At 47.0% G+C, this 24,005-nt stretch overlaps 1 protein-coding gene across 1 annotated transcript in view; it reads left to right on the top strand.

Moving 5' to 3' along the window:
* The first annotated feature begins 511 nt into the window (after window positions 1–511).
* Window positions 512–24,005, top strand: part of sfrp5 (secreted frizzled-related protein 5) — a 50,184-nt gene continuing 26,690 nt past the window's right edge. The window contains exons 1-2 of the mRNA XM_072239016.1: window positions 512–1,721; window positions 15,124–15,201. Of these exons, the coding sequence (XP_072095117.1) occupies window positions 902–1,721; window positions 15,124–15,201 (898 nt within the window). The 5' untranslated portion in view covers window positions 512–901. The remainder of the gene's footprint in view (window positions 1,722–15,123; window positions 15,202–24,005) is intronic.

Here is a 24,005-nt window from a genome sequence, read left to right as displayed (position 1 = left end):
AAGCAGAGCGTGGAAAAAGAGAGAAAAAGGAGGGAGTGAAGAGAGAAAGGAGAGGAACAGAGAGCAAGGTGACAGTCTGGAGAGAGGTGGAAAGGGGGGAGAGGGAGAGTAAAATGAGGGTGAGAGAATGAGAAACGTGAAAAGGGAAGGGAGAGATTTAGAAAAGAATCAAAAGGAGAAAGCGAGAGAAAGGAGGTGTGAAAGAGGGTGAGAGGAGAGAGGGAGAGTTAGAGAGGAGAGAGGGAGAGGACAGAAAGAGAGGGAAGTGAGAATTAGAGAGGACAGAGGGTGAGTTAGAGAGGAGCGAGGGAGAGGGGGAGAGATATAACCAGAGAGGTGGGGAGGAAGGGAGAGAGGAAATTGAGAGAGAGAGAGAGAGAGAGAGAGAGAGAGTGGAGAAAGGGAGAGAGGGAGCTGTCTTTGACAAGTAGTGTGTCAGTGTGGGACAGACTCTATCTGCTGCAGCTGATTGACGGGGCAAAGCACGCAGCCAGATTAGCAGCAGCCGACTGCTCACGAGCTGATTGGTCGCTGTGAAATCCTCCTGGCTTTGTGGGGAAGGCCATGGGGCTGGACTCCGTCTGCAGAGAGAGCGAGGAGGGAGGGAGCAGCTAAATACTGGCACCTTCTGCTCAGCCTGCCAGAGCTACCTTGGCCGTGTGTGTGAGTGGGAGCGTGCACGAGTGTGTGAGTGTGAGTGCATTCTAGTGTGTGTGTGTGTGTGTGTGTGTGTGTGTGTGTGTATGTGTGTGTGTGTGTGTGTGTATGTGCATGCACTACTGTGTGCTGTGTATGCACTAGTGTGTGTATGTGTGAACGAGCGCGTGTGTGGATGGGTGTGCGAGCGTGAGTGCACTTGTGTACGAGTGCGTGTGTGTGCTCCGCGCGTGTGAGTGCGTCTATGTGTGTGCTCCGCGCGTGTGTGTGCGTCTATGTGTGTGCACGTGTGCCCCTGGCGTGTGTCACACCTCGTGCACCCTGCCCAGCTCGAGACCCGGCACGGAGTGAGCCAACAGGACAGCGCCCCTCGGGCAGGCTGAGGGACCGCGTGGAGGTGAGGGGCGTGCCTCGGAGCGGCGGCACTCCAGAAACCGCAGGACTCCCCCGGACCCCCAGCACCAGAGGGAGATTGCCAGGAGTCAGTGCGCTGCAGGGCCGGCGACAAGGACAAACCCTCTGCTCCCCGTGGCTCGGGGCACGAGCCGGTGCAATGCGAAGCCTCCTGACTGCAGCCTTGCTGCTGCTCGTGGTAGGGACCACCTCGGCGAGCAGCGCGGAGGAGTACGAGTACTACGGCTGGCAGTCGGAACACCTCCCAGCTGGCCGGCTCTACACCAAGCAGCCGCAGTGTGTGGACATCCCCGCCGACCTCCGCCTCTGCCACAATATCGGGTACCACAAGATGAGGGTGCCTAACCTCCTGGAGCATGACACCCTCCCCGAGATCAAGCATCAGGCCAGCAGCTGGGTGCCTCTCCTGGCCAAGCAGTGTCACCCCGACACCCAGATCTTCCTCTGCTCCCTCTTCGCCCCCATCTGCCTGGACCGGCCCATCTACCCCTGCCGCTCCCTCTGCCAGGCCGTCAGGGACGGCTGCTCGCCTGTCATGGGCTCCTTCGGCTTCCCCTGGCCCGAAATGCTGAGGTGCGACCGCTTCCCTCTCGACAACGACCTCTGCGTCTCGATGCAGTCTCCGGCCAACCCTGCCACTCTGCCGCCAGGTAAGGCTCTGCAGTGGGGAGGAGGGATGTCGCGGGTGGTCGGCAGGGGCAGGAGGCCTTGCACCTGTCGGGGGAAGGCCGAGGCTCGCTATCCTTAGTTACCAGGCTAATGGACCGTGATTGGGGAGCGTCTAGAGTCAGTGGGGGTGTGGAGGTTACAGAGGGATGGGGTCATAGAATCTGGAATGACAGATAGAGGGAGGAAAGGGGGAAGAGAGAAGGGCAGAGAGGGGAGAGAATGCGAGAGAGGGAGAGAGAATCGAGAGTTTAAGGAAGAGACAGTAGAGATGAGGAGAGGATGGGAGAGATGGAGCGATTGGGAGAGAGGGGACAGAATGAGGGAGAGACCTCAAAGGATTAGGGAGGACAGAAGGGAGAGTGTGAGAGAATGAAGGGAAAGATGGAGAAACTGAAAGGGAGAGAGAGAAGATTAGGAAGGAGAAAGGGGAGGGGGGAGAGACAGATGGAGAGTTTATGAGAGGGGTAAGAGAGGGCAGAGAGAATATGGGAGGAGGGATTGGAAGGGAGAGAATGAGAAATGGAGAAAAAGAACAGCGGAGAGAGGGAGAGAGTGTGTGAGAGTGAGGGAGGAATAGAGGGTGGAAGGGAGACATTGGCTGTGAGGGAGAGAGAAGGGGAGATTGCAGTGTAAAGGAAAGGAATATCTGAGAGCAAGAGAGAGAGCAGTGAGCGGGAAAGAGGGTGTGGGAGAGAGGAAATAACTTTTTGGGAGAATGAAAGGGGGAGAGAGCGTGCGAAAGAGATTGAAGAAGGAGTGATGAACAGACAGTGTGAATGAGAAAGAGACAGAGAAATGAAAGAGTTAATAACAGAGAGAAACAGAATGTGTCTGTGGAAGAGCAAAGGGGAGAGACAGAACAAACCAGTGAGAGAGAAGAACGAAATAGTGGAAAGAATAAAAAATGAATGTGAGAAACTAACAGTTAAGGTATGAGAGCGTGGGAGAAATGTGAGAGAGAGAGAGAGAGAGAGAGAGAGAGCCTGAGACCAACAGAGAAAAAAGAAATAGAGAAAGAAACAATAAGCGAAAAAAGAGAATGGGTAGAGAGATCAAGAGGAGAGAGATATGAGGGAAACAGAAAAAAAATAAAAAGCTCTGTGAGAAAGAGAAAGATTAAAACACGTGGACAGCGAGTGAGACAAGTGAACGGTTTCACAGGGAAAGGGACAAATGAGGTAACAAAAATAATTAAAGGTGCAGCGCGAGAAAGAGACAGTGTGAGAGAGAATGGGAGAGTGACAGAGAGACAGTGAGAAGGAGAAACGGTGTGAGAGAGAATGGGAGAGTGACAGAGAGACAGTGAGAAGGAGAGACGCTGTGAGAGAGAATGGGAGAGTGACAGAGAGACAGTGAGAAGGAGAGACGGTGTGAGAGAGAATGGGAGAGTGACAGAGAGACAGTGAGAAGGAGAGACGGTGTGAGAGAGAATGGGAGAGTGACAGAGAGAGAGTGAGAAGGAGAGACGGTGTGAGAGAGAATGGGAGAGTGAGAGAGAGTGAGAAGGAGAGACGGTGTGAGAGAGAATGGGAGAGTGAGAGAGAGACAGTGAGAAGGAGAGACGGTGTGAGAGAGAATGGGAGAGTGACAGAGAGACAGTGAGAAGGAGAGACGGTGTGAGAGAGAATGGGAGAGTGACGGAGAGACAGTGAGAAGGAGAGACGGTGTGAGAGAGAATGGGAGAGTGACAGAGAGAGACAGTGAGAAGGAGAGACGGTGTGAGAGAGAATGGGAGAGTGACGGAGAGACAGTGAGAAGGAGAGACGGTGTGAGAGAGAATGGGAGAGTGACGGAGAGACAGTGAGAAGGAGAGACGGTGTGAGAGAGAATGGGAGAGTGACGGAGAGACAGTGAGGAGAGACGGTGTGAGAGAGAATGGGAGAGTGACAGAGAGACAGTGAGAAGAAGAGACGGTGTGAGAGAGAATGGGAGAGTGACAGAGAGACAGTGAGAAGGAGAGACGCTGTGAGAGAGAATGGGAGAGTGACAGAGAGACAGTGAGAAGGAGAGACGGTGTGAGAGAGAATGGGAGAGTGACAGAGAGACAGTGAGAAGGAGAGACGGTGTGAGAGAGAATGGGAGAGTGACAGAGAGACAGTGAGAAGGAGAGACGGTGTGAGAGAGAATGGGAGAGTGACAGAGAGACAGTGAGAAGGAGAGATGGTGTGAGAGAGAATGGGAGAGTGAGAGAGAGACAGTGAGAAGGAGAGACGCTGTGAGAGAGAATGGGAGAGTGACGGAGAGACAGTGAGAAGGAGAGACGGTGTGAGAGAGAATGGGAGAGTGACGGAGAGACAGTGAGAAGGAGAGACGGTGTGAGAGAGAATGGGAGAGTGACAGAGAGACAGTGAGAAGGAGAGACGGTGTGAGAGAGAATGGGAGAGTGACAGAGAGACAGTGAGAAGGAGAGACGGTGTGAGAGAGAATGGGAGAGTGACAGAGAGACAGTGAGAAGGAGAGACGGTGTGAGAGAGAATGGGAGAGTGACAGAGAGACAGTGAGAAGGAGAGACGGTGTGAGAGAGAATGGGAGAGTGACAGAGAGACAGTGAGAAGGAGAGACGGTGTGAGAGAGAATGGGAGAGTGAGAGAGAGACAGTGAGAAGGAGAGACGGTGTGAGAGAGAATGGGAGTGAGAGAGAGAGACAGAAAGAAAGAGAGAGAGATGGAGAGAAAGAGAAAGAGAGAAGAAAGTTGGTGAAAGTCAGAGAGAGAGAGGTGGGGGAAGCCAAAACAGAGACATTACAAAGTAATGTTGCCTTTCCTGAGCCTGGGTCACACAGTAAAGTATGGCTACTGTCAGCAGCAGGGAGGTGGGAGCAGAGGAGGGGGAACAGCATGGGAACGAGGGAGGTGGGGAGTGACGGCAGGGGGCAGGAGAGAGACAGGGAGAGGGGTGAGAGGAAGGTGTAGGCACTGAGGGTGACATGTAACTGAAGAGAAGATGAATCAAGAAAGAGAGGCTGACAGGCAGGTACACAGTTAGAACAGAGAGATAGACAAAGGGCGAGATAAAAAGAAAGAATAAGACAGGAGAGAGACAGGGGCAGAGACTGAGAGACTGATACAGACAGACAGGCAGAGAGAGTGACAGATAAATATAGAAAAAGAGGCAAAGAGAGTGAGAGAGACTGTGAAAAAGAGAGACAGATAATAGAGATAGAGAGAGACAGCCAAATGGAAAGAGGGAAGGATAGCGAAGGACAGGAGGGCTAATTCAGGAGAGCAGGTCAATGCCACTTTGGGACAGAGCTTTGCTGGAATATTGCTGAGGTAACAGAGACTGTAGGTATGGCTATGAAAACATTTCAGGCATGATTTGTTTTGCTTTGGTCTCTGGTTCCTTTCTTTATATTATGTATGAATAAGTAATTTGCCAGGAATTCTCACCCTTCATTGAGAATTCTTGCTTCAATTCTCCGTGCGCTTTGAGTGCTTGGCTGCTACCGTAAATCCTCTGGTATAAGGTACACCTACAGAGTCAGAAGTGTCGGCTTCAGGCTCGCTGGTGCCTTGAGGCTACACCAAGCCCTCTCCCTGCCCTGTTCCATCAACTATCCTCAACAGTCACCCCAACCTCCCATGCCCCCATGACCCCAGCAATCAATGACACGGAGGCAGTGGCAACAGCCACCACTTAGTTAAAGAACAGCGCAGGAAGATCTAAAAGTCTGGGGAATGAAGAACAAAAAGTAGGAAGAAGAGGTAATAAAAACACGAGAGACTCTGCAGATGTTAGAAATTTTGAGCAACATGGACAAAATGCTGGGGGCATGTCAAGCGGCTTTAACGGAGGGGAATAAATAGTTGACGTTTCAGGCTGAAACCCTGCTGAAGGGTTACCTGACCTACTGAGTTTCTCCTGCAGTTTGTGTGTATTGCGTGAGAAGGAGAGAGAGTTATACTCAGATTTATTGTCATGTGTATGTCTTTAGGATGAGCAGAGCACCCAGAGGTAAACCATGTGGCTGCAGGGTGAGTGTATAAACTCCTTACAGACAGCAATGGGATTGAACCTCAGGAGATAAACGCTATGTGTCCTGTACACAGGGACCGCACTTCAAATGAAAAACATCTAAGTACGAAGTAGTATACTTGCCTTGGCAGATTTGAATATAGTTAAGATAACCATACCTTAATATTTGCAGTAAGGTCAATTTAATTTCTGTAAGTTCCCCCAATATAATCTTTCCAGGGATTTATAGGCTTTAAGAGTTCATTTCTGAAACTCCTGTTCAATCTGAGATCAGATTTATCTGCCCGTCTTTGGATTCTGTCTCATCATTGGCAGTCGAAGAACCGTTGGATTTACGGTGCTTTGGGCAGGAGCAGAGAGAGGGGTGTAGGAAGAGAGGGAGGCAGAGTTGAAGCAGAGGAAGATGGGGAGGGGGAGTCTTCATTAGGTTGGCAGAACATGTAAGAGTCACCAAGGACCCTTACAAATTTCTATGGAGGGTGGAGAGCATTCTGCCTGGCTACATGGCCCCCTGGTATGGAGGTTCTAATGCACAGGACCACGGGTGTCTGCAAGGGGCTGCAGACTCGGCTGGCTTATTCACGGTCACAATCTTCCTCACCATCAAGGATCCAAGAGATTCTGCAGATGCTGCAAGTCCAGAGTAAAACGCACCAAATGCTGGAGGAACTCAGCAGGTCAGGCAGCATCTGTGGAGAAGAATAAAGAGTCGACGTTTCAGGCCACGACCTGAATGAAGGGTTGGCTCAAAACATTGACCCTTTATTCCTCTCCATAGCTGCTGCCTGACCTACTGAGTTCCTCACTACCAAGGGCACCTACAAGAGGCAGTGCCTCCAGGAGGCAGCATCCACCACTAAAGACCCTCACCATCTGGGGCATGCCATCTTCTCATTACGACCATCAGGGAGGAGGCACAACACTCACACTTAGCAATTTAGTTATAAATACCTGCCACCATCAAATTTCTGTACAGTCCATGAACCCGTGAATACTACCTCAATATTTCCAATTTTCAATATGTAATTTGTCATAATTTATAGTATTTGTATGTCTTTGCACTGTCCTGCTGCCTCAAAACAACAAATTTGGCCTCATAAAAGATATTGATAATAAATATGGCTCTGATTCTGATGTGAGGGTTGAAGGGCTGGCAGAGAAGGTATCTGCTCCCAGAATGCGGTAAGGCCCACTTGGACCTAACTGGCTCATACAGAGCAGACGAGGGAAAGAGCTTCGGATGGGATAAATAGGAAGAACCGACAGCACAGAGTCCAGAAACAGGGCAGGGAATCTAAGATTAAGATTAAGATTAATCTTATTTGTCACCGGAATGTCAAAATCTGGAAACAACCAGTGAAATGTATCATTTGCATCAAGGACCAACGGAGTCCAAGGATTGTGCTGGGGGCAGCCCTCAAATGTCACCATGCTTCCAGCACCAACATATCATGCTCACAATTTACCGAAAGTTTTAGAATATGGGGGAGACTGCAGCACCCAAGGGAGCCCACACAGTCATAGGGAGAACCTACAAGGTCCTTACTCACAGCAGTGGGAGTTGAACCCTAATAACTGATCACCAGTGCTGTAAAGTGCTGCCCCTATGTTACAAAAGTAATTAGTAGAATGATTAGAAGGGCAGGGAAATTCTTTCCTCCAGAGGGTTTTGGTACTTACTGCCTGAGAGGGGCAAGGCACTCTTCACCTTTAAAACTCTCAAATGAAAAACAAACTGCTGGAGGCACCCAGTGGATCAGATAGCATCTATGAAGAAAAATGGACAGTCGACGTTTCAAGTCCAGGACCTTCATCTAGGTAGAGGGGAAGCAGTCAGTGTAAAGCTAGGGAAGCAAGAACTGGTAGATGATGGGTGGATCCAGTGAGGAGAGATGATGGGCAGCTGGTTAAGGGGAGAATGGGTGTAGTGACAGAGGATGGGAGGTGACGGGTGGATCCAGGTGAGGATGGATGATGGGTAGATGGAGGAGGGGAGAATGGGTGTAGTGACAGAGGATGGGAGGTGATGGGTGGATCCAGGTGAGGAGAGATGATGGGCAGATGGTTAAGGGGAGAATGAGTGTAGTGACAGAGGATGGGAGGTGATGGGTGGATCCAGGTGAGGAGGGATGATGGGCAGATGGAGGAGGGGAGAATGGGTGTAGTGACAGAGGCTGGGAGGTGATGGGTGGATCCAGGTGAGGAGGGATGATGGGCAGTTGGAGGAGGGGAGAGTGGGAATAGTGACAGAGGATGGGAGGTGATGGGTGGATCCAGGTGACGAGGGATGATGGGAAGATGGAGGAGTGAAGAGTGGGAATAGTGACAGAGGATGGGAGGTGATGGGTGGATCCAGGTGAGGAGGGATGATGGGCAGATGGAGGAGGGGAGAATGGGTGTAGTGACAGAGGATGGGAGGTGATGGATGGATCCAGGTGATGAGGGGCGATGGGTAGATGGAGGAGGGGAGAATGGGTGTAGTGACAGAGGCTGGGAGGTGATGGGTGGATCCAGGTGAGGATGGATGATGGGCAGATGGAGGAGCGGAGAGTGGGAATAGTGACAGAGGATGGGAGGTGATGGGTGGATCCAGGTGAGGGAGGGATGATGGGCAGATGGAGGAGGGAACAATAGAAGTAGGGTGGGAGGCGATAGGTGGAGGTGGCACGGCACTGCATACGGTGAGTCTGATAGGAGTGGAAGGAGGAACATGGAATAGAGGGAGGTGAAGAGGTGAACCAGTGAGAGAACAATGGAGGTGTAGAGTGAGAGTAGTGACCAGGGTGGAGAGGTGATAGGTGGAGGGGATAAAGGCTGCAGATTGGGGAATCGGATGAGATTATTAGGATAATTAGACAAATGAGATTTAGTTTTCCACTACAAACTGTCACCCAAACTGGTAAACTGTGTATTTGAGCTTTAAGCAAATGAACCATTTGATGGATATTATTTTTTCATTGGTGTATATCATAAACCTTGCTGAATCTGATAGGAGAGAAAGGGGGAGCATGGAACCAAATAAGGGAGGTGGGATGACAGGTGGGAACAGTGGAGCAAGGGGCTGAGTGGGAGTTGTGTGTGGGTGATGGACAGATGGAGGGGGTGGGGGCTGAGAAGGGTTAGGAAGGACTGGGTAGATCGGAGTTCTCGTCCTGATAGTTAAACCTCTTGCCTGCCCCTCCCAACTTCTTCAAATATGTCCAGCCCCACTTGTCTCTGCCTGCACCTGGCCGGGTCGTGTCTGTGGATCCGAAATGCTACTGAAAACATGAGCTGTAAAGAGTCCTTGAAAGTGAGTCTGTAGTTTGTAGAACCTGTTCAGAGATGAGGTGAGTAAAGCTATCCACACTAGTTTAAGAGCTTGATGGTTGTAAAGTAATAGCTGTTCCTGAACCTGGTGGTGTGGGATCAAAGGCTTCTTTACTTCCCGTACAATGGTAGTAGCAAGAAGAGAGCATGGCCTGGATGGGGGTCATCTTTGATGATGGATGCTGCTTTCTTGTGGCAGCATTCCTTGTAGACGTGCTCAATGGTGGGGAAGACTTTGCCTGTGATGGACTGGGACGTATTCAGCACTTTCTGCAGTCTTTTTCATTCCTGGGAATTGGTGTTTCCATACTAGTCCATGATGCAACCAGTTCCGATACTCTCCACTTCGCATCTATAGAAGTTCGTCAAATGTTTTGGGTAACAAGCTGAATCTACATAAACTTCTAAGGAAGCAGAGGTGCCTTCTTTGTGATGGTACCATATGCTGGTCCCAGGACAGATCCTCTGGTATGATAATGCCAAGGAATTTAAAGCTACTGACCCTCTGTACCTTCAAGTGCCCAATGAGGACTGGATCATAGACCTCTGGCTTTTTGTCATGTAATCAATAATCAGTTCTTTGGTTTTGCTGACATTGAGTGAGAGGTTTTTGTTGTGGCACCACTCACCCAGATTGACTGATCTGAGTACAAGCACCTCAAGAATTCCATGTCCATCCCATTCCGGTTTCTCGCTCATCCTGTATCAGCATCTTCTTATGAGGAAAGGTTGAGAGAGCTGGGGAGTTAGGAAGATGAGAAGCAACGTGATAGAAGTGTAAGATAATGAGGGGTACAGATAGAACGGGCATTTGTGCTTTTTATCCAGAGTGGCAATGGCCAGTACTGATGGGCAGCTGTTAAAGGTGAGTGGAGATGTCAGAGGGAGGTTTATTACGCAGAGAATGGTGGCTGCGTGGAATGTACTGCCAGTGGTGTGGTACACTAGGGACATTTAAGGGACTCTTAGATAAGCAACAGTTGAAAGAAACGTGAAGGGTTATGGGCTGTAGAGAAGGGAAAGGTTCGATTGATTGTGGAGTGGGTTTATATAGGTCAGCCCAACATTGTGGGCCGAAGGGCTGTACTGTACTGTGCTGTACTGTTCCACGTTCTATGATCATTTCCCCATTAGCAGCTCTGCACCCAGTTCCCCTGCTCTCAGCCTTGGATACCCCACCTCAGAACCTTTCTGTCTCCCCTTGGCCCGCACCACTCACCCATCATTAAGGTCACCACAGTCTATATCTTCAACATCCTCTTTAATTTTCCATCCTTTCTCATCTGGTTATAACCCCTCTCAAAGTAGATTGGTTTATTATTGTACCAAGGTAGAGTGAAAAACTTGTCTACGTACTCTCCACACAGATCAATTACATAGTAATTGAGGTAGAACAAGGTAACCAGTAACAGAATGCAGAGTAAAGTGTAACAGTTACAGAGAAAGTGCAGTATAGGTAGTCATAGGAACTCAGAGCGTCATAGGAAGTCATTCCCGCCTGTGGCCATCAAACTTTACAACTCCTCCCTTGGAGGGTCAGACACCCTGAGCCAATAGGCTGGTCCTGGACTTATTTCCTGGCATAATTTACATATTACTATTTAACTATTTATGGTTTTATTACTATTTAATTATTTATGGTGCAACTGTAACGAAAACCAATTTCTCCCGGGATCAATAAAGTATGACTATGACTATGACTGTGACTAATAAGTCAGAAGGTCATAATGAGGTAGATTGTGAAGTCAAGAACATATCACAGTAGGGATAATATAATGAAGACCAAAGTGCCAATTTATTTCTTTCTATAGGTGTTGCCTGACCTGCAGAGTTCTTCTTGCATTCTATGTGTGTTACCCCAGATATCCAGCAACTGCGGTTGCTTGTATTTATACTAGGGAACCAGTTGACTTACAAAATGCTCCTTTTGTGGACAAGATGTTCAGCAGGTTCAGTCAAGAGCCACTTGCCTGAAAGGATTTTGTTGAAAGTGGTTCATTTTGCTGGTCACATTTGAAGACAGAATATAATGTTAATGGTAAGACTCTTGGCAGTGTGGAGGATAAGAGAGAACTTGGTGTCCGTGTCAACAGAACACTCAAAGCTACTGTGCAGGTTGACAGGGTTGTTAAGAAGGCCTGTGGTACGTTGGCATTCATCAACCGTGGGACTGAGTTTAAGAGCCGTGAGGTAATGTTACAGCTATATAAGATTTTGGTCAAACTCCACTTGGAATGCTGTGTTCAGTTCTGGTCACCTCACTACAGGAAGGATGTGGATACTATAGAAAGAGTGCAGAGGAGATTTACGAGGATGTTGCCTGGATTGGAGAGCATGCCTTATGAGAATAGGTTGAGCGAACTTGGCCTTTTCTCCTTGGAGCGACGGAGGATGAGAGGTGTATAGGATGATGGGAAGCATTGACTGTGCAGATAGGCAGAGGCTTTTTCCCAGGGCTGAAACGACTAACATGAGGGGGCACAGTTTTAAGGTGCTTGGAAGTAGGTAAGTAGGTAAGTAGGTAAGGGAGATGTCAGAGGTAAGTTTTTCACACAGAGAGTGGTGGGTGCATGGAATGCACTGCCAGCGACGGTGGTGGAAGCGGATACAATAGGGTCTTTTAAGAGACTCTTAGATAGGTACATGGAGCTTAGAAAAATAGAGGGCTCTGCAGTAGGGAAATTCTAGGCAGCTTCTAGAGTAGGTTACATGGTTGGCACAACATTGTGGGCTGAAGGGCCTGTAACGTGCTGTAGATTTCTATGCTCTGTGTTCTATGAAAGTTTATTGATAGGAGAAGTGTGGTTGAGAAAGTGAGATCATTAAAGTGTCTGCAAAGGGTAGCTGAGGTGGCAAGAACATGGTGGATGGAATGTAGAAAGAGACTGTGCACCTTCATGGGAATAATTGTGTCTGACTACTGTGAGGACATTACATGTAAACAGGATTTGTGCAAAGACTAGTTCTCTTTTGAACTTAATAATATTTATGGGAGCTTGTTCATATATATGGGGTCCATAAGTTAGACATTCTCAAACCAGTAAAATCTCAAGTTTATTGTCATCTGCATAAGTACATGTACACAGGTACAATGAAAAATTTATTTTCAGCAACATCACAGGCACATAATATCACACAATCAGCATTCACAGGGAGAAACATTAGCGTAATTAATCAGGCAGTCTTGACCCGAAATGTCACCTGTTTATTTCCCTCCATAGATGCTGCCTGAACTGCTGAGTTCTCCCAGCATTTTGAATGTGTTGCTCGGAACATAAATAATGTTTAAGAAAAGACACAGCACAGTAACATAGCCGTTAACATGATCCTACCACAGCACCAGCAGCCTGCATGGTTATGTATCTTTACACTGTACACTGCCAGCTGTAAGATCAGGGTTTAATTCCTGCCACTGTCTGTTAGGGGTTTGTCCCGTCTCCCCGTTACCACACGGGTTTCCTCCGGGTGTTCTGGTTTCCTCCCCCATTCCAAAGACAATGAGTTAGAGTTAGCAAGTTCTAGGCATGCAACGTTGGCACCGGAAATATCGTGACAATTGAGGGCTGCCCCTAGCACGTCATGGACTGCATTGGAACTTGACACTAAACAACGCCTTTCACTGTACAGTTCGATGTTTCAATGTACATGTGACAAATAAAGCTAATCTTTATTATTAAAAGTTCTGCCGCTGTGTGTAAGAATTTTGAATGTTCTCCCTGTGACCATGCAGGTTTCCTCTGGGTGCTCCAGTTTCTTCCCACATTGCAAAGACTTCAGGGTTAGTGTGTTAATTGATCACATGGGTAGATGGGTGTAATTGGGTGACATGGGCTCGTTAGACTGGAAGGGCATGATACCATGCTGTATGTCTGATAATAAAATAATAATAAACACAATTAGACCAAAAAAAAACAAACATTTTAGATCAAGGTGGTCCTAGTGTTGCTAAACCGTAGTGATTAGGATTGTGCAGTTTGGTTCATGAAACAAATGGTTAGGGGGATTTCACTGGTACTGAACCTGGTGGTGGGCAACTTCTTGCTTCTGTACCTCCTGCCTGAAGGTACCTGCAAGAAGATGACATGACCTGGATGGCTGGGATCTTGATGATGGATCTTGCCGTCTTGAGGCAGTGCCTTTTGTAGATAGAGCCAATAGTACCAAGGAAAGATCTCTATGTATGGGCATTCATAACAAAGTAAGGATGTCTTACTGAGGTTGCAGGCTGCCCTGGCCACACATGGAGAACTATATCCAGGTAGCAGAGGGAGACTGTGACCTTGGACTCAGCTCATCATAGATAGATAAGATCAATTCCTACAGTGAGGACATTGACCAATGAAGGAAGGCCATACTTGAGATTAGAAGAATGACAGGTGACATTAGTGAGGTAGGTACCATTCTCAGAGAGTAGATGCCAGGAGGAGGCTTTCTCTTGGTGTATTGTCTCGGGACAGTCAATTAGGACTGAGTTCAGGAGTAATATCATTTCTTAGATGTGCTTGGATTTCTCAACTCAGGGACCATACTCATAAGTCTCTGTATATAGCTAACGTCAATTGTTTCTTGGACATTAGGATATATGGATCCTTGATTCCTTGAAAGTTGTGTCACAGGTAGATAGGGTCATAAAGACAGCTTTTGACCTATCAAAGTACTGAGTACAGGAGTTGGGATATTGTATTGTGAAAGTTGTATAAGAATTTATTGAGGCCAGATTTGGAGCATTGTGTCACCTACTTGCAAGAAAGGTATCAGAGGAAATTTACAAGGATGTTGCCAGGACTTGAGGACCTGATTTCCAGGGAAAGTTTGAATAAGTTACGACCTTATTCTCTGGAGCATAAGAGAATGGATGGAGATTTGATAGAGGTATACAAAATGATGAATGGTATAGGCGGTGTAAATAGAAGCAGGCTTTTTCCACTAAGGTTGACTAAGACTAGAACCAGAGGGCATAGGTTAAGAAAGGTGAAAGGTGAAATATTTAAGGGGAACCTGAGAGGGAAATCTCTCCATTCAGAGAGTAGTGTGAGTGTGGAACGAGCTGCATATGGAAGTGGTGAATGTGGGTTTGTTTGTGACATTTAGATTAGATTATGAGGACACTCAGTCCTCGTTTATTGTCATTTAGAAATGCATGCATTAAAAAATGATACAACGTTCCTCCAGAATGATATCACAAAAAAAACAGGACAATCCAAGACTAAAACTGACAAAACCACATAATTATAACATATAGTTACAACAATGCAAAGCAATACCATAATTTGATAAAGAGCAGACCATGGGCATGGTAAAAAAAAGTCTCAAAGTCCCCAATCGACTCATCATCTCACACAGACGGTAGAAGGGAGAATCTCTTCCTGCCATGAACCTCCAAGCGCCACAAACTTGCCGATGCATTGGAAGCACCTGACCGCAGCCGACTCTGAGTCCGTCCGAAAACTTCGAGCCTCTGACCAGCCCCTCCGACACAGCCTCTCCGAGAACCATCCTCTGCCGAGCGCTTCAACCCCGCCCTGGCCACCGAGCAACAAGCAAAGCTGAGGACTCGGGGCCTTCCCCTCCGGAGATTCTGGATCTCACAGTAGCAGCGGCAGCGAAGCAGGCATTTCAGAAGTTTCTCCAGATGTTCCTCCGTGCTGTCAAGTCCGTCTCCATCAAATCAGGATTGTGCACGGCACCCTACTTGACAGATAACAGACATCACCACCGGAGTGGCCGCTGCGAGCTGCATCGCGCCGCCATCTTCTCCTCTCCTTTAAGAGAACTTTGGATAAGTACATGGAAGGGATGGGTATGGAGAGCTATCATTCAGGTGTGGGTCAATGGGACTGGGCAGAATAACAGTTCAGAAAGGGCTAGATGGGCTGAAGGGTCTGTTGTTGGGGTGCAGGGATGACTCTATAACTCGATGGTGTAGATGGGAAAACGAGCTTGAGGGAATAGGACCAGTCTTGATGTTATTGAATGCCAGAACAGGGTTCAGCATCCCAGTGGGTGACTCCTGTTCTTATTTCTTGTTTCTGTTAACAGTGCAAAAAACTAAACTGCTTTATCCTTCTCCCCTTGTATGCACCTCTCCCCATTCTGCAGTCTCAAAGGTCTGCCCACCGTGTGACAACGAGATGAAGGTGGACATCATTCTTGAGCACTACTGCGCCAGCGAGTTTGGTGAGTCCTCGTTCTGCACAAGTGCTTTCTGTTTCGGTGGGGTGGGGGGCCATCTGAAGGTTGAATAGTTGGTTGAGAGCCAGCTGGTGTAAGAATGGCAGATTGTAGGTGATCTAACATCTCGGCAGCATTTTCCCACACAATCCTCCTTTCTCCAGATATTCAGAAGTCCATCCCTTTTCCACACTGACTGAGCCCATCCACAATGAGGTTTGCAGGGAGAGTGTTGGAAGGATGAACGTGTAGACAGTATACACTGCCGCCAGGGTAAATTGAATTGGTAATTCAATAAGTTGGTTTATTATTGTCTCATGTTGCAAAATACAGTGGAAAACTAGCTAGTGCCTTCCATACAGATCATTTCATGACACAGTGCATTGAGACAGCACACGGAAAGCAAGGAGAGACTGCAGAATAAAGTGTTACACTTACAGAGAAAGTGTAGTGCAGGCAGACTATAAAGTACAAGGTAGACTGGGTGATCAAGGGAACATCTTATCATACTAGGGGACTGTTCATTAGTTTTATAGAAGTGGAAGAGACGCTGTCTTGTGCTACATGTTTTCAGGTGTTTGGGTGGGTGGTGTCTGGCATTATGTTGGCTGCAGTACTGCGCCAGCGAGAAGTGCAGGCCGAATCCACGGAGCGGACGCTGGTTTCTGCGACATGCTGAGCTGTGTCCACGACTCTGTTGTTTCTTGTGAAGCTCATCACGAGGCTGTTTTATCCTGGATATGAGCTTCTTCAGAGTCACTGGAGCCACACTCATCAGGCAAGTAGAGAGTATTCCATCACACTCCTGATGTGTCCCCGTTAGATGGAGGAAAGGCTTTAGGGTGCTAGGAGGTGAGATCCCCGGCCAGATTGGCCTGCCCTTGTGACCACAATATTTATGAAGTTGGAACGGTTGGGTTTCAGGCCGATGCAGACAGCCAGGATGCTGATGGGGGGTGATTTGGTGATAATGTTGGTGACGGATTGGAGAGATTAAATTTTCTTGTTGAATCAATGGTACTTTCACATCCATCTGGGGGAACTGAATCAACTTTATTATCAGTGACATACTGTATATCGTGAAATTTATTATTTTGCGGCAGCAGTATAATGCAATAACAATAAGAATATATATTAAAAATTAAATAGTGCAAAAATAAGTAAAAAGACTAAAGGACAGAGCCTCGCGAGGCCAGTCATATGTACATAGATTCAGAACCAAGCTATGGCTCAGTGAAATAAGTATCTCCATGGCATATGGATGGTCTGTCCTACCCCTTCCAATGGCTGAGGGTGGTGTGGTGTAGGGAGGCATCTAACACAACGCTTTACAGCGCCAACAATTGAGGCTTGCGCCCCGCCACTGACTGTAGGGCGTCTGTAAGTTGTCATGGTGACTGCATGCATTTCCTCCAGATGCTCCAGTTTCCTCCCACATTGCAAAGACATACAAGTTAGGATCAGCAAATTGTGAGCATGCTATGTTGGCGCTGGAAGATTGGATCAAACGCCCTCAGACTGTTTTGGTCATTAACACAAACGGCGCATATCACTGTATGTGTCAGTGTTTCGATGTACGTGACAATTCAAGCTACTCTTTAATCTCTAGAATTACTTTTAAGCAGTCAGTCTTTTTCACTAGACAGTACTTGGCTATGTTAATGTTTATCACCTCCCAGTCACCCTGTTCTGGTCAGACTCACATCTTTCTCTTTGTTTGCCCTGTCCTGTTAATCTTGTTTGACCACACAACTTCATAAACACAGGAGGTTCTGCAAATTCTGGATATCTTGAGCAAAACACACAAAATATTGGAGGAACTCAGACTCCTTCTCTTCTCCTCCACTGCCCATCACCTCCCTCTGTATCCTCTCTTCCTTCCCCTTGCTCTACTATCTCTCCTTACCAGATTCCTTCTTCTTCAGCTCTTTATCTCTTCCACCTATCACCTCCCAGCTTCTCACATCCTCTCCACCCACTTTTCCCCTCACCTAGTCTCACCTATCATCTGCCAGCTCCTCCCCATCCCCTACTTTCTTATTCCAGCTTCTCCCCCACCCCATCCTTTCCAATTCTGATGAAGTGTCTCAGCCCAAAATGTCAACTGTTTATTCCCCTCAATAAATGCGCCTGGAACGGCTGATTTCCTTCAATATTTTGTGTGTGTTGATCAGACACCTTGACTGGGGTCAACTCTCCATTGACACTCAACAAAACACCCAACAGACACGCAAGGAAGATTATAATAGAAGAACGAGTAACATGTTTAACCCCTTGTTCCTGCTCCCCCATTCGATGCAACCTCAGCACCATTTTCCAGCACTAACCCCAAATCCCTTGATTTCATCAGACCATAAGACATAGGAGCAAGATTAGGCCCTTCAGCTCAATGAGTCTGCTCCATCATCAATCATGGCTGCCTTATTTTCCCTCTCAACCCCATTTTTCTGCCTTCTCCTGTAACCGTTGACAGCCTTACTTAGTAAGAACCTATCAAGTTCTGCTTTAAATACAATGGCTTCTGGTTAATTGGGCCATCAGTTAATTGGGACAGCCACTTATCTGGGACAATTCTTGCAAAGCAACAAATCATAAACACAGGAAATTCTGCAGATGCTGGAAATCCAGAGCAACACGCACAAAATAGGGGAGGAGTTCAGCAGTCCAGGAAGCATCCAGAGAATCGAACAAACCCGTAGATGTTTCAGGCCCAGATCCTTCTTCAGGACTGGAAAGGAAAGGAGAAGATGCCAGAATATAAGTATGGGGGAAGGGGAGGGAAGAGGGATAGCTAGAGGGTGATAGGCGAAGCCAGGTGGGTGGGAATGGTAAAGGGCTGGAGATGAAGGTATCTGATACGAGAGGAGAGTTGACCACAGGAGAAATGGAGGGAGGAGGGGCGCCAGGAGGAGGTGAGATGAGATAAAAGGCCAAAGTGGGGAACAGAAGAAGAGGGGAGGGGAAATTTTTTACCAGAAGGAGAAATCGATATTCATGCCATCAGGTTGGAGGCTACCAAACCTAATCAAGAAAATAGCTGAGATTCCTCTTGTTTATTTTGGACACTATGCCGCTTAATTAGGACAGGAGACCGTTGCCAAGCAGTTTCTTATTCACATTAGTTGTGTGCATTTGTGTACAAAAAGCAATGATTTTTACCACTGATAATTGACAAGAAATAAGCAGAAAGACAATTCCAAACCACTTTGTTCACTGCACCTTCAAGCATTGAGGGTTGGAGTTGCCAGAAACAGCTGAGTGTGAAAATAAAACCATTTCACTACTTCAACAAGTTACCAACTACAAAGAATTTGAAGGTATCGACAATCATCTTGAATGATGTAATGAATATGAAGATTTGGAGGGTGCAATTGTCGACAACATCCTATGAATGATGTCCATTATCTGCACAAGGTGTCTGCGCTGAATTTGTTCATTTCTAGTCAAAAGAACACAGCGGTGTACACTGGATAAATGCCTCTGTTGATAACTATTAGAAACTAATACACAGTTTTATAGTACTGTATACTAGTAGTGTTCTAATTTGTTCTGAATTTCATTAAAGTTCAAAGTAAATTTATTATCAAAGCACATATATGACACCATATACAACCCTGAGATTCATTTTCTTGTGGGCAAACTCAAATACATAATTTGTTACTTGGTTGTCTTTTTTTAACAGCTTTTTAACTATTACCATTAAACTTTGGCTAATTAAGGCAGCTGCTTAATTGGGCCAAAAAGTATTGACCTTAATGTGTCCCAATTAAGTAGACTCTACTGTGTACCCAATGACTTGGCCTCCACACCTATCTGTGGCAATGAATTCCACAGATTCACCACCTAAGCAGCATCCATGGAAATGAATAAACAGTCGATATTTCAGGCCAAGACCCTTCTCTAGTTGTTGATTTCCATAGATGCTGTCTGGCCTGCTAAGTTCCTCCAGCACTTTGTGTGTGTCGCTTTGGATTTCCAGCATCTGCAGACCTTCCTGTGTTTATAATTCGTAGAGCACTTTTCAGTCACAGGCAGTTGAAGTGTCGAGTGATGCTTTTAGCCAGCCTGGGATACCAAAGATCATAAATAGCGATGGAGAGGTATGGATTAATGATGGCTTAGAGGTGAATTGGAAACCTTTGATTATCCACAGACATTAGTGCCAACATAAAGTGTTGTACACTCAGAGGCCACTTCAGTAGGTGCACCTGTACATCTGCTCGTTAATGTAAATATCTACTCAGCCAATCATGTGGCAGCAGCTCAAAGCATAAAGGTACGCAGACATGCTGTGGATAAGGGCTGCAGTTGTTTTTCAGACTAACCATCAGAAGGGGGGAAGAAATGTGAACCAAGTTGCTTTGACCATGGAATGATCATTGGTGCCAGATGGGGTGGTTTGAGTGTTTCAGAAGCTGCTGAGTTCCTGGGATTTTCACACACAACGGTCTCTAGAGTTTACAGAGAATGGTGTGAAAAACAGTGAGTAGCAGTTCTGTTGGCGAAAACACCTTGTTAAGGAGAGAGGTTAGAGAAGAATGGCCAGACGGGTTCGAGCGAGCTGACAGGAAAATGACAGTAACTCAAATAGCCACGTGTTACACTGGTGCAGTGGTGTGCAGAAGAAAATCTCTGAGCTCACAACATGTCAAACCTTGAAGTGGGTGGGCTACAACAGCAGAAGACAAGGAACACACACCCAGAGGCAGTTTATTGGGTACAGGAGGCACCTAATAAAATGGCCACTGAGTGTAGTGTTGTACAGCATAAAAATGGGCCCTTCAGCCCAGCAGGTTTATGCTGACCCTTTTCCCTGTCTACACTAATCCCATATGCCTGCAGTAGGTCTATATTCTTCTATGCCTTGCCTAATTAACTGACTGGCTGAATGTCTCAGAAAGATAATGAATTTAACCGGTTCCATCATCCCCTCTGGCAGCACATTTCCTAATGGACAAGGTGCTGATTCTCAGGGAGACGTAAGAGACTGCAGATGCTGGAATCTGGAGCAATGCATTATCTGTACAGAGTTGGGTATTGGAATTGTCAATTTTTTTTGGTTTGAAACCCTGCATCAGGACTGAGATTGGAGAGGGGAGATGATCAGTATGAAGAAGAGGTGGTGTCAGCTGGTGATAGGTGGACCGAGGAGGGGGCAACAGATGACAGGCAGATGGAGCCAGAAGGGGATGGCGAGGTGGAAATGGGGGACGGGAAAAAAATAAAATACCTTCGATGAAGTTTATATTTTGCTTCGAGGCTCTTCACCTGGACCGAAAGATACAGGAGAGATAGTCAGAGGAAAGAAGCGAGGGAAGGGTAAAGAGTGGATCTGGTGGGTGATAGGTGGATCTAGCTGAGGAGGAATGATGGACAGATGGAAGAGGGGAGAGTGGGAATAGTGACACAGGCTGGGAGGTGATGGGTGGATCCAGGTGAGGAGGAATGATGGGCAGATGGAGGAGGGGAGAGTGGGAATAATGGCAGAGGCTGGCAGATGATGGGTGGAGGTGACAAAGATCTGCAGGTGATGGAACTCGATAGGAGAGGAAGGTGGATCATGGAACCAAATAAGGGGGGTGGGGAGAGCTGATGGAAACAGAGGGAGGCTTGTGTGGGTGAAGGGGAGATGGAGTGGAGGGGAGAAAGAGATAGGATGGAGGTTGGCGGATCCAAGAACATAGAGCATGAAACAGTCAGCCCTTTCAGCTTGTAATGTTATGCTGACCTTTAGCCTATTGCAAGATCAATCTACCAACTCCCTCCCACATAGCTCTTAATTTCACTTTGATTTTTGTGCATATCTGAGTCTTTTAAATGTCCCTGATTAATCTGCTTCTACCACTGCCCCTTGCGAAGTGTTCCACACACCCACCACTCTGTGTCTAAAAAACATACCACTGACATCCCTCCTATACTTTCTTCCAATCACCTTAAAATTATTCCATCTTGTATTCGCCATTTCCGCTCTGAGGAAAAAGTTGCTGGCTGTCCGCTCTATCAATGCCTCTTATAATCTTATACACCTCTGGCAAGTCACCTCTCATTCTCCTTTGCTCCAAAGAGAAAAACCCCAGCTCACTCAATCTATCCTCTTAAAACATGCTCTCTCTAATCCAGGCAGCACTCTGGAAAATCTCCTGTGCACCCTCTCCAAAGCTTCTACGTCGTCCCTATAATGAGGCCACCAGAACTGAACACAATACTCCGAGCTGGACATAATTCTTCTCAGGAGGAGAAAGCAGTTGAGAGACAGAGGGTGTGGTTACTAGAAGTTTGAGAATTCAGTGTTCAGGTTGGAGACAGCCCAGATTGAAAATGGTCCTCTAGTTTCTACAGCTTCAATTTGGCAGTGGAGGAGGTCAAGGACAGCTAGCCAGTGTGGCAATGGGAAGTAGAATTAAAATGACTGCCTCCTGGGATATCCCACCTTTATTTCTAATGTCTACCCATGTCGTCAAGGACAAGTACTCCCATCATGTTCTAAACCAATCATCAACGTGGTTCCCTCTTCTCACTTGCATTCCCTTCAGTCATGTCCCCTGGACCTTGCCCTTCCCTCAACCATGTTTCCATGGTTGCAGCAACAGCGTTATTCCAACTGCTAATCCTTGCTCTTATTTTATCAATAAAGTGTCGGACTTTATCGAACCAGATGGGTTTTTATGAGTTTTGTGGTCACCACCACCAAGACCTTCTTTCCAAACCAGATTTATTTGCTTATAGGTATTTCAGTTCCCTGAATTTCAGGGTTACTGTCACTTCTGAGGTAAAAGGTCCTAGGTTCAAGCTTCACTCTAGAGCCCTGAGCACAAGAATCCAAGAATCCAGGCTACTTCTGTTGTGCGGTGCTGGGGGGGGGGGGTGGGGGGGGGCGATTAAAACAATAAAGCATCATTTGCCTTTTCAGGTACGGTAGATTCTAGGCTCTTTGGTGGTAGGATTGGGAATCTGACCACACAGGGCCTGCTGGAGGAACAGTCATCATCTTTGTCTCCTCTTTGTCGAGAGTGGGTGGAGAAGAAGGCTGCTCTGCCCCTCAAGTTGTTCTGCCATTCCATTAGATCACAGTTGAACCATTTGCCATCATTTAGAATCAGGATCAGAATCATGAATTTTACGCACGTCCCCTTATTTGGAGGTGATTAGACTAGTTGTGTGGGCACGTGGCCAAGTGGTTAAGGCATTGGACTAGCGACCTGAAGGTTATGAGTTCAAGCCCCAGCCGAGGCAATGTGTTGTGTCCTTGACCAAGGCACTTAATCACACATTGCTCTGCGACGACACTGGTGCCAAGCTGTATGGGTCCTAATGCCCTTCCCTTGGACAACATTGGTGTCGTGGAGAGGGGAGACTTGCAGCATGGGCAACTGCTGGTCTTCCATATAACCTTGCCCAGGCCTGTGCCCTTGGGAGTGAAGACTTTCCAGGCGCAGATCCATGGTCTCGCAAGACTAACGGATGCCTTTAAAGGACTAGTTTGGTGAGAATAGCCAACAGGAATTCTTGTTTGTTGTGGCACAGACCATACAAGTTTTGACACGTTGTAAGCAGTTGATTTTAGTCATAGAGCAATGCAGATCAATTGGAACATGGTGTAGACAGAAGGGATCAGTTTAGTAGGGCATTGAATACTAATTTAATTAGGTTGGCATAATATCACGGGCCAAAGGGCCTCTTCCTGTGTTGTACTTTTTCATGTTCTCTGGTCCCAGTCACGCATGTTTGGCCTATAACCCTCCAAGCCCTTTCTCTCCACGTACCTATCCAAATGCCTCTTAGGTGCTAAAATTGTACCGACCTTGACCACTTCCTCTGGTAGCTCATTCCAGGTGCACACTGCCCTCTATGTAATAAAGTTACCCCTCATGTCTCTTTAAAATTTCTCTCCTCTTATCTTGTTGTAGTGTTTGATTCCCCAACCATGAGGAAAAGACCATGACTGTTCAACCTTACCCATGCATAACATGCTTAACAAGATAAAATCCTATGACGTTACAGGAAAGATACTGGCATAGATAGAGGAATGGCTGACAGGCAGGAGGCAGCAAGTGGGAATAAAGTGGGCCTTTTCTCGTTGGCTGCCAGTGACTAGTGGTGTTCCTCAGGGTTTGGTATTGGGACTGCTACTTTTCACATTGTTTGTCATTGATCTAGACAAATGGAATAAAGGCTTTATGGGAATGTTTTCAGATGATACGAAGATAGGTGGAGGGGTAGGTAGTGCTGAGGAAGCAAAGTGATTGCAGCAGGAGTTAGACAAATTGGAAAGATGGGGATAAAAAGTGGCAGATGGAATACAGCTTTGGGTAATGTATGAAAATTCATTTTGATAAAAGGAACAATAGTGCAGATGGGGAGAAGGTTCAAACATCAGAGATGCAGAGGGACTTAGGAGTCCTCGTGCAAGACTCCTAGAAGGTTAATTCACAGGTTGAGTCTGTGGTAAAGGAGGCAAAGGCAATGTTGGCATTTATTTCAAGGGGAATAGAATATAAAAGCAAGGAGATAATGTTGTGCTTTTATAAGACACTAGTCAGGGCACACTTGGAGTATTGTCAACAGTTCTGGGCCCCTTATCTCAGAAAGGACGTGTTGTCAATGGAAAGAATCCAGAAGAGGTTCACAAGGATGACTCCAGGAATGAAAGGGTTAACATATGAGAGCGTTTGGCACTGAATGTTGAGTGGACTAGATAAGGTGGATGTGGAGAGAATGTTTCCCACAGTGGGGGTGCCCAGAGCTAGAGGCACACCCTCAAAATGGAGAGGCAACCATTTAGAATGGAGGTAGGGAGGTATTTTTTTGGC

Source organism: Mobula birostris, chromosome 21, assembly GCF_030028105.1.
Source record: "Mobula birostris isolate sMobBir1 chromosome 21, sMobBir1.hap1, whole genome shotgun sequence".
Taxonomy (NCBI): domain Eukaryota; kingdom Metazoa; phylum Chordata; class Chondrichthyes; order Myliobatiformes; family Myliobatidae; genus Mobula; species Mobula birostris.
The sequence above is the reverse complement of the archived record's forward strand: the minus strand, read 5'-3'. Positions and strand labels throughout refer to the sequence as shown.